Here is a 10,850-nt window from a genome sequence, read left to right as displayed (position 1 = left end):
AGTTTTTGCATTTTAATATTTAACTTAGGCATTGTGAGACTTAATAGCCTAGTGTAGAACTCAATGAACATATGCTTCAGAACGAAGCATTGGACGAGTATAGAGTGATAATAAGAAAATGAGATGACAAAGGATTAAACGATTATTTTTCCAACTAATATCCGTTGACACTGGAAAAATAATTATTTATTCTTTTGTCATCTTATTTTCTTATTACTGTTTCATACTTGTCTAACACTTCATTCTGAAGCATATGTATATTGAATTCTACAGCAGGTCTCACAATGCATAAGTGAAATATATATATATATATATATATATATATAAAGCAGAGTTTGTGTGTGTGTGCGTATGTTCCTTATGCATTCAAAAACTTAATTGCTGATTTTGATGTATGAGGTATCAAGAGATTCAATAAACTTTATTTTCATTTACATATTTGCATTATAAAAATTTAACATTATAGTCTTTTTATAAGTCAACTGTCATAAACGACATTTTGTACTATGATGATGACGTCACATCTATATCTATATATTAGCAGATGTCTGTGCATAATGCTAATGATGGAGTGAGAGGGGAGAGAAAGAAACAAAAGCAAAGTAAGGAAGTGGCTCTTTAATTCTCCTCATTCGTCACGTTTTTCGATAGAGGGAGAAATGTAAGGTGAGTGAGTGAGTTTGAAAGAAAGAGAGAGAGTGAAAGAAACAGACATAGACTAAAAGCGAGGAACAATTACAGAGGGTGAGAGAAACACAGAATGAGAAAAAGAGAGAAAGAAACAGAGTGAAAACAAGTTTCTATAGGAGAAGTTGAAAGAAAGAGGGATAGAGAGAGAGAGAGACACTGATGTTTGATACTATATGTATGTTCTATAGGTGAAGGTGAAAGAAAGCTGGCACAAAGCAGGAGAGAAAGAGACACTGGCGTTTGATATTGTATGTGTATTTGTCTGTGGGTGTGCGTGCATGCAGCATTCCACAATCACCATTTATTTCAGTCACTCTTGTGAAGATATTCACGTAGCTTTCGCTCATTTATACATTTAATCCCCATTTTCATTTTCAAAAAAGTTTCCTAAAAAAATATTCTTGCTCTCTACAAGAGGAGATGGGGTAAATGTAGAGGATCAGTATTCTACAGTGAAGCAAAGACAAGTGCAAGTAGCTGGAGTAAGGTCACTAGATACCCCTGCACAACAACAGCAAAGACATGAAAACAACCAAAGGAGAGCTGTTGCACGCAGGGTCAATGCGTCACAAGAGGCAAGGGAAAAATGGTTAGAACAATTATGTCAACAAAATGCAATCTGCAGGAGCCAAGAGCCAAAAAAGGAAAGAGAAAAACGTTTAAAGGATGCAAGACAAAGACAAACTGCCAATGAGACAAAGAAAATACCAGAAGCAAACAGTTGCTGCAAGACTTTGCCAATACTAAGTGTCTTGATCAAGATAGGCTGAATACATTTGACAAAAGAGTTGCACCTTTTAAGGGGGCTTGGAAAAGATCAACTTTCAACTCTGATCCAAAACAGGATTATTCTACAGAGAAATTGACTGATATTGGAGCAATGTCAAAAGAGTGCAGTTTTTTTAAAGGAAAGAAATGAGAAAGAGAAACCACCACTATGTGTTGTGGTAGAGGAATGGTTGTTTTACCGATTTTGGTACACCCACAGATACTTTGAAGGCATTGCTTTTGGGAAACACACCAAGGAGCATGCACTTCTTGAAAAACATTAGGAATTATAATTCTGCTTTCCAAATGACCTCCTTTGGTATCAATATTATAAGAGAAAGACATCAGAGGCAACAATAAATCTATGGAAATAGTTATATTACTTTTATCAGGAGACTTCAGACAGACATTACCAATCATTTCAAGACGAACAAGATCTGATGAAATAAAAGCATGCATTAAGTCTTCACACCTATGGAATAAAGTACAGAAATTCTCCTTCAATACTAACATGTGAGTTTTATTAGCTAGGGACCAATGTGCAGAACAGTTTTCAACCTGGCTTCTCCAATTAGGAAATGGGAAAGTTCCATTTGATGGGAATGGTGATATCAATTTGGCTCATATTGCTATCATGGTGAATTCCTCAGCTGAATTGAAGAACAAGGTATTTCCAGATTTAAGTAATAATCATAATTCAAATAAACGGATGTGTGAAAGGAAATTCTTGCTCAAAAAAATGAGACAGTAGCAAGAATTAACCATGAATTAATGAATAGGATTCCAACAGCCATTAAGGAGTGCAAATCGGTTGATTCAGACCATGATGAAAATTAAGCTGTCCATTACCCAACAGTGTTCCTTAACTCTCTTGAGCCACCTGGAACTCCTCTACATAAACTTTTTCTGAAGGTAGGAGTCCTAACAACGCTTCTAAGAAATTTAGATCCTCCCCAATTATGCAATGAAACAAGGTTGATTGTGAAGACATTATTACCTAATGTGATAGACGCTACCATCATCAATGGATGTGCCTCTGGGGAAGAGGCTTTCATTCCAAGAATTCCAATCAAACCGACAGATATGCCATTTGAGTTCAAACAAACACAATTCCCTGTGTGATTTTGCTTTGCAATGTCTATTAAGAAAGCTCAAGATCAGACTTTGAAATCTATTGGCACTTAATTGAGCTTTGCTTTTCTCATGGTCAACTTTATGTTGGTTGCTCCAGGGTTGGTAGTTTGCAAGACTTATTTGTCTATGCTCCAAACCAGAAAACAAAGAATATATTATTATTATTATTTTGTATTATGAATTCAGAACTGATTTCCCAGTTGAAGAATAAATTGAATTTAGATTAACAAATTTCTATACGACATATTTTGCTTTTTTCTTCCAGTATATAAGGGACAATGCCAGGTGCCTCTGCTAGTAATATATATATATATATATGTGTGTGTGTGTACAGATAATGTGTGTGTGTTTGTACATACATATATATATAATATATAGATAATGCATGTGAGTGTGTGTTTGTATATACATTATATATATATATATATATATACACACACACAAACACTTTCTTTCAAAAGCCATGTTTAAAATGTCATTAAAATACAGTTCATTACACACCCTATTTCTGCATTACCCATTTTGAGTCCCTGAATTACAAATGAATTTCTACGATCCCTGAACATACACATTTAGAAGCAATGAAACATGTAAATATGTAAGAGAAAGAAAAAAGTTGATGTGGGTACAAAAGAATATTATAAATAAAAAGCAGTCAAAACGAAGACTTCCCTAATTCTTTGTTGCATGCTTGTTGAGGGTTTTGTCTTTTTCCAAGAGATGATTACTTTTGTGTGTGTGCAGACCAGCTCATTGCATGGCAGTGCAGTCATTAATTTTCTTCAGAACCTTGAGCTTGCATTTTTTCTGCAGCCTCTTCTTTCTCCCCAGTTTGACGAGATTCATTTAGTTTCTTGCTGGCACCATTCACAAATTTCTGCAATTAAAAGAGAAAAAGATGAGGAGGAAATTTTTAACTATTTGTTTATTATTGTTCTATTAACATAACAGAGTTGTTTCCCAGTCACATGGTTCTGCGCTCTCAGTCCCAGTCCCCTCTGCATGGAACCATGGACAATTGTCTTCTACTATAGCCCCCAGGCTGACCAAAGCCATGTGAGTTGATTTGGTAGACTGAAACTGGAAGAAATTTGTTCTTGCGTGTGTGTGCATATATATATATATATATATACACACACACACACACATGTATGTATGTATATAACCATACTCATCTTAGTGTTTACACACACACACAAACACTTTCTTTCAAAAGCCATGTTCAAAATGTCATTAGAATACAGTTCATTACACATCCTATTTCTGCATCATATCTCAATCATCATCATCCGTTTTCCATGCTGGCATGGGTTGGATGGCTTGACAGGAGTCGGCAAGGCTAGGAGCTGCACCAGGTTACATTAGACTGTTTTGGTTTGGTTTCTATGGCTGGATGCCCTTCCTAACACCAACCACCCTACAGAGTGTACTGGGTGCTTTTTATGTGGTTCATTACAAGTGTTCTTTACACAGCACCAGCACTCACACCAATGCATTTTATGTGGCATCTTGGATATAGAATCTCAATTTTGTTGTGGTGGATGTGTCTTCTCATGTACAGGAATGTGCCACATATCTTGGTCCTCTGTAATCTCCTTCGTAAGGTTCAGTGTTTTGAGATTAGCTTTTAACACACACACACAACTTATCTTTCAAGCATGTGTTAATAAAAAATTGTTAAACTGAGTAGAGTTGGGTTTTCAGTCAAAGACATACACACACTTTCAAAAGAGCATGTAAGCTGCAATAGCTCACCATTAATGAAGTGTCCATGTAGTATGGTTTCTCTGCAGAGCCATCATTAATCTCCACATCCTCACAGAAACACAGCAGCAGGGTATCAATCACCATCTGTAATAGAAATAGAACAAAATGAGAGCATTTCAAATTTTAAAAATGATAAACTGATCCTTTGAAGGCAACTGTGCTTTTCAGTGAGATAGAAAAAGGGATAAGAGTTTTAATATTTAAAATTCTATAAAATTAACTGAATTGGAGAAAGAAAAAATGTGTAAGAGTTAACGGTTTAACATGATGAAATGAGTGGAAGAAAGAGGGTGAGTGTTGAGAAAGAAGAGTGGATATATATATATATATATATATAAATATAAATAATATATAGACATATGCATATATCCATACATATATGTACATACCTACATCTATATGTATACATACATGCATATATGGGTACAGGACATAAAAAAAAACGTTAAACACAAATTTTATTTAATTTGCTTTGTGGGAAGGACTGTTCCAATGAAGTCACATATTGTCCTTGCCTTCGAAATGCAGAGTAGATGGAACAGGGACATCTGACGAAGGGGTATACTCTTTATGTTGCATGTTTCGTTTCTCTGTTTGATTTTTTTCATTGTTCAAAAAAAGTTCGTTTTCTGTTTTCGTTTCTCATTGTGTTTAACGTTTTTTTTTTAATGTCCTGTACCCATATATGCATGTATGAATACATATAGATGTAGGTATGTACATATATGTATGGATATATGCATATATTTAAATATTATTTATATTATTATATGATCGAATGTCACGCATCCTTTTCCAAGTAAGTTTTATATATATACATACATTGTATACATATATATACAGGGTCTTGCAGATGAATTGAGACCAATTTTAAGCAGTTGACTTAGTGGGTTTAACATTTCGTTTTTGGACAAAACTTTGCTTGCTTGAAAATATAATCTTCCTCTTTATTTTTCAGGTAAATAGCAAACTGATTCAACAACAGAAAGTCATGGAACAACAGAATCGTTCTGCCATTGTTGTCTTGGCACAAACAGGGCACACTGCCCATAAAATTGTTAAGTTGAAGAAACTTCCAAAAGCAACAGTTTATTGTGTGTATAACCAATTTAAAGAAGAGGGAAAGATTGATAAAAAACAGAACACAAGACTCAAAGTGATTCCAAGCTCAATCCAAAGTTTCTCGCTGGCCTCAAACGCTTGATTGAAGCCAACCCATCCACATCCATGACAACTCTCACAAACAAATGCAGTGTGTCCCTTTCTACAGTGTCCAGAGTTGTGAACAGGAGCCTTGACATGACTAGCTATGTTCAACGATGCTGTCACCTCGTAACAACCAAGGCCAAAGCAATCAGAGCTGAGAGATGCCCAAAGCTTCTGTCATTCATCAAGCATCAAGGTGCCGGAAAAACTCTTGTGTTGTGAACAAGAAGAAGTTCACTGTTGACATTGAGGTGAATTGCAGAAATTCTCGAGTGATTGTATACAACCCTTCAGATGTCCCCCCAATATTTGAGACTAAGAATCCTGCCTCTGTGATAGTATTTGGAGTTGTGGCGAGTGATGTGTCATGGATCCACACTTCATTGAGTTTGGCTTGAAGATTGGCACAAAGGAGTATCCGGACATCCTGAAGAACTCTCTAGGAGTTCTAACAGATGACAGGTACATAGGCATGGATATATATATATTAGTAATAATCTCTGTTAGAAGAACTTTCGAGGATGGAGCAGAAGTTTGAGCTTGCTAATGTGGTGCTTATGCAGGATTCTGCATCATGCCATGGTCAAAAGCATCACAGACCTTCCTTGGTGAAAAGGTGTCATTTTTTTGTGAGGGTCAACATCTGGCCCAGTAATAGCCCAGATCTCAACCTTCTCAATTACTTTTTATGGGGCATACTTCAAGCAAGAACCAATGCTTCACCACACTTAAGTGCCGACAATTTGAAGATATGCATCATGTGGAGGTTGCAACAGCTGCAAAAGAATTTCATTCCTGTGTGGAAGCAGTAATTGCCCAAAATGGCAGCCACATTGAGTGATAAATGTTTTTGTTGTAATAAATGTTACATTAAAATTATATCTGTCAACTACTATTATTTTAGTATTTATAACCATAAAAATTTTCTCAATTTATCTGCAAGATCCTGTAGGCAAGTAAAGATACACTTACACTCAAACTATATGGGGAGAGAGAGAGAGAGAGAGAAGCAGACAAACAGAACAACACATAGCTTTGGTAAACCAAAATAAATGCATAAATGAAAGAGGAGAAAGTAAAAATTGATATTTACTTACCTCATACTGAGACATAAAACAGCTGGCCAATATATAGGCAAAGACACACACTAAGAGAACAGGGATGGCATAATAATGGAGATCTTCATCTGTCTGTAAAAAAGAGAAATGGTAAGAATTATTACATATTCAGAATAGTGCTGTAAATAATGATCGTGAAATGCTGGCACAATTTCTGTCTCATCCCATGAGTATTACAGAGTGTCTAGCTGGATTGATAGACAAACAGGTACACAGACATGGATATATATATATATATATATATATTAGTAATTATTATAAAGAGTATGGAAACTTGTTCATCCTCACAATTTATTTTCTCTTATTTTATAATTTTGTGAGTGAGAGAGAGAGAGAGTGTGTGTGTGTGTGTGTGTAAAATAGGCACAGGCATGGCTGTGTGGTAAGAAGCTTGCTTCCCAACCATATGATTCTGGGTTCAGTTCCACTACATGGCACCTAAGGCCGACCAAAGCCTTGCAAGTGGATTTGCTAGATGGAAACTAAAGGGAAAGAAAAAGTGGTGTCTATTTACTATTGAGATGTCTGTGCAGCCCAGTACTGGCCTGTAGCCTGGTGGTTGGGGGCCCCTGTCCTAGATGACAGCTCGTTTTGCTCACATAGATTTGTTGAGTTTATATGTCATAAAGTAAAAGAGATTAGTTGTTGGAATTAAGCTTGGATGCTAGTTATGAGTTTTCATTGCTTTTAACATCCGCTTTTCTATGCTTGCTTGCATCAATCAGATGGAATCGCTGAAGTAGATTCGCTACAGCTGGATGCCCTTCATGTCATCAACCCTACTTGTTTCCAAGAAAAGAAATGTTCTCCATGACCAGACACATTCTAATGAACGTTGGAAACAAATAACACTACTTGTATGATGAGGATTCTCATTTACAGCTATCATACTATGTCAAGATGAGGAGACACAAACACACACACATAAATATATGTATGTACACACACACACACACTTTATTTTCAAGCATATAAGGTGCACCCTAATTTTGAATCTGCAAAAAATAAAAATGATAACTGCAGCTAACCCTGAATACCCTAGCTAAATGTCTCACACATTTTCATGTATAGGAACCACGAGAATTTAAACTGATGCCCTTTGGTAAAGCTATTATGTATGCTAGGCTAAGTTCCGATACTTACCTTAACACTACCAAATATCATCATTGACCTCTACCAACACCAGTGTTGTCTGTCATTAATAACGCTAACCAAATCTACCCAAAGCCCAACCTTCGGTATATAAGGTGCAGGGTGACTTTTGGGGGTAATGTTTTGGAAAAATGTGTGCCTTAGATGCCAGAAAATACAATATATAAAAGGAATTTTTTTTTCAAGGTTATAGTAGAAGACACTTGCCAAAGTGCCATACAGTGGGACTGAACTCGAAACCATGTAGTTGAGAAGCAAACTTTTTAGCCACACAGTCATGCTTACACTGTGGAAAATGGAAGGACAAATATGACATATAGAGCGAGAGCATTGAAAGGTGCCAAAATGTAAGTTGCAAAAGAAAAGAATACTTTGGACCAAGATATTGTGCAAATTTTTGTATCTTTTGAAAAAAGAAGAGAGAAAGATTCAGTATGATAGGAAGCAGTCTGAGGGTCACAAGAATGGAAATGAAAGTTACTAAGAATACATTAGTCTTACCTTAAACCATGCAATTCCTATAGCACCAGTGAGGACCATAATACAGATTTTCGTCAAGAAGAGCAGAAAATCACCAACACTGTTGATTGCAGCCACACGTAGGACATTATTAACCAAAAGATTAAATGCCTGGAATTAGAATTCAAAGAGTATTTTTGGTTGTAATATAAAGTTAAGGAAATATTGAAATGTTAAAATTTCAATGTGACAAAAATTTTGTATCATTGAAAGAAGATTCATTGAAAATTAAAACAAAATGATACCGAAAATTTAATAAACGTAGCATACATACATATATTGCCTGTACTAACTTATGTGTACTTTTCTTACTTTATGGATGTCATGAACTATACTATTCTCTTATTAATTCTTTTCTATAATAGTAAATAGCAGATAAAAATATAGAAATTCTATTCTGAATTAAATATGAAAGTGCAGTGCAGTGCAGTATCTAATGATGTTGATAAATGGATGCTGTCTTTACCTAATATTAAAAACCATGCTTAATTGTCAGGTAGCCATGATCAACGGATTAGATGGCAAGCAGAAGAAAGTTTGAATAAAAGTCTTCTTTTGAATTGGTTTACAACAATGGCGTCCTTATAGATCTTATAATTGGGTTAATCAAGAAGGCAAACAAAATAACTCAGGGACATTTTCAAGTCTGGTCGAAGAAAGGGAGAAGACTATCACAACAGAGAGGGCCCTGAAAAGCAAACCCGATAACCAGGTGGTAGTGTTTAACCTGACAATGGATAAAATCTGCCCACTAAGAACAAAGGCAATACCTCTGATGAACTTTCATAGTTTCTATCAAACAAATTTCACAAGACTTTGGTCATCCTAAGGTTATTTACAGCTAGGTGGACTGTGCCCCCACATGGTCTCTATTTACTATTAGGTGGACAGTTCTGTCACATGGTATCTGATGAGTGCTACATGGACTGTTCCTCTACAAGGTATCTACTTAAAGCTAGTTGGAATGTACCTCCATATGGTACCTATTACAACCAGGTGGACTCTACTTTCACAAGATATCTATTTATAACTAGGTGAATTGTATCTCCACATTGTAGCTATTTACATTTAGGTGGACAGTAACTCCATACAGTACCTTTACTTTACTGGCACTCCTTTGGTTATGAAGATGAGAGTTCCAGTTGAACTGATCAACAGAACAACCAGCTCATGAAATTAACATGCAAATGGCTGAGCATTTCACAGATACACGTGCCTTTAACATAGCTCTCAGGGAGATTCGGCATAATGCAGAATATGACAAGGTTGGCCCTTTGAAATACAGGTACTGCTTGCTTTTTTCAGCTGAGTGGACTGGAGCAATGTGAAATAAAATGTCTTACTCAAGGACACAACGTACCACTGGGTATCGAACTGATGACCTTACAATTGTGAGCCAAATACTCTAACCACTAAACCATGCTCTTTCACATATACAGTACCTATTTACAGATTCAGAGGGCTGTATCTCTACATGAAGCATATACAGACAACTATGGAGACTGTCTCCTAACATGATGCCTATTTACAGCTATGTAAACAATATCTTTAGATGTACTTATTTACAGTTAGGTGGCCTGTACCTCAACATCGTACATAATCACAGCTAGTTGTACCATGTCTCCACTATATACCTAGTTATAGCTAGGTGGATTTCACCTCCACATGGTATCTATTTACAGCTAGATGGACTGTATCTTCATATGGTGCCTCAATGTACTTTATATGGACTGTATCGCTTACTGCAAAGAGTACCCAGTCGTTTAATTAACAAAATGTATACATCTTAGACATAGCACAGTTCTGACAACATTATATGGATTTGTGGTCTAACTACTAGTGACAAGGATAGCTATATATGTTGACTGAGAAGAAAATGTATAATATGAGAAAGATCTCATACCCTCCTGGCTGAGGTGCAGAAACTGGTTCCTTTGATAGCTGTAAATAGACAGGAAAACAAAATGAAAATACATCAAAATCAATTTTCAAGAAACTTCTTGACACTAAACAGCAACAACAATTGTTTCTAACATAGGCACACGACCACAAATAAACAGCAGAGGTTTACTGCAATCAACTCGCTGAAATGCAGGCTCACTTGCAAAAAATGAGACACACATTGGTGAATCGGCATGGCCCAATTCTGCTCCATGATAATGCAAAGCCACATATTGCAAGAATGATGCTGCAGAAACTCACAGACTTGGGATACAAGACTTTACCACATCCTCCATATTCTCCTGATCTTTCACCCATTGACTACCATTTTTTAAAGTGTTTAAACACATTTTTAAGTGATAAAACTTTCAGATCCAAATCAGAGGCGGTATCAGCTTTCATAGATTTCTTAGCATCAAAGCCAATAAGTTTTTTATCAATGTGGCATAAATAATCTCGTTGATTGATGACAGAGATACATAGATGTTCACGGCTCATACTTTGACTAATCAAAACATTTCTATTGTTAATTTTTCCAGAATAAAATATTGTTTC

The 10,850-nt window shown here is 35.9% G+C and overlaps 1 protein-coding gene across 1 annotated transcript in view; it reads right to left on the bottom strand.

The window, feature by feature from the left end:
* Positions 1-3,320: 3,320 nt before the first annotated feature.
* Positions 3,321-10,850, bottom strand: part of LOC106877453 (choline transporter-like protein 1) — an 86,006-nt gene continuing 78,476 nt past the window's right edge. Inside the window, exons 13-17 of the mRNA XM_052969869.1 lie at positions 10,258-10,295; positions 8,337-8,465; positions 6,663-6,755; positions 4,348-4,443; positions 3,321-3,469 (exon numbers count right to left, since the gene is read on the bottom strand). Coding sequence (XP_052825829.1) covers positions 3,365-3,469; positions 4,348-4,443; positions 6,663-6,755; positions 8,337-8,465; positions 10,258-10,295 — 461 coding nt within the window. The 3' untranslated portion in view covers positions 3,321-3,364. The remainder of the gene's footprint in view (positions 3,470-4,347; positions 4,444-6,662; positions 6,756-8,336; positions 8,466-10,257; positions 10,296-10,850) is intronic.

This window comes from Octopus bimaculoides, chromosome 8 (assembly GCF_001194135.2).
Source record: "Octopus bimaculoides isolate UCB-OBI-ISO-001 chromosome 8, ASM119413v2, whole genome shotgun sequence".
NCBI classification, from domain to species: domain Eukaryota; kingdom Metazoa; phylum Mollusca; class Cephalopoda; order Octopoda; family Octopodidae; genus Octopus; species Octopus bimaculoides.
The sequence above is the reverse complement of the archived record's forward strand: the minus strand, read 5'-3'. Positions and strand labels throughout refer to the sequence as shown.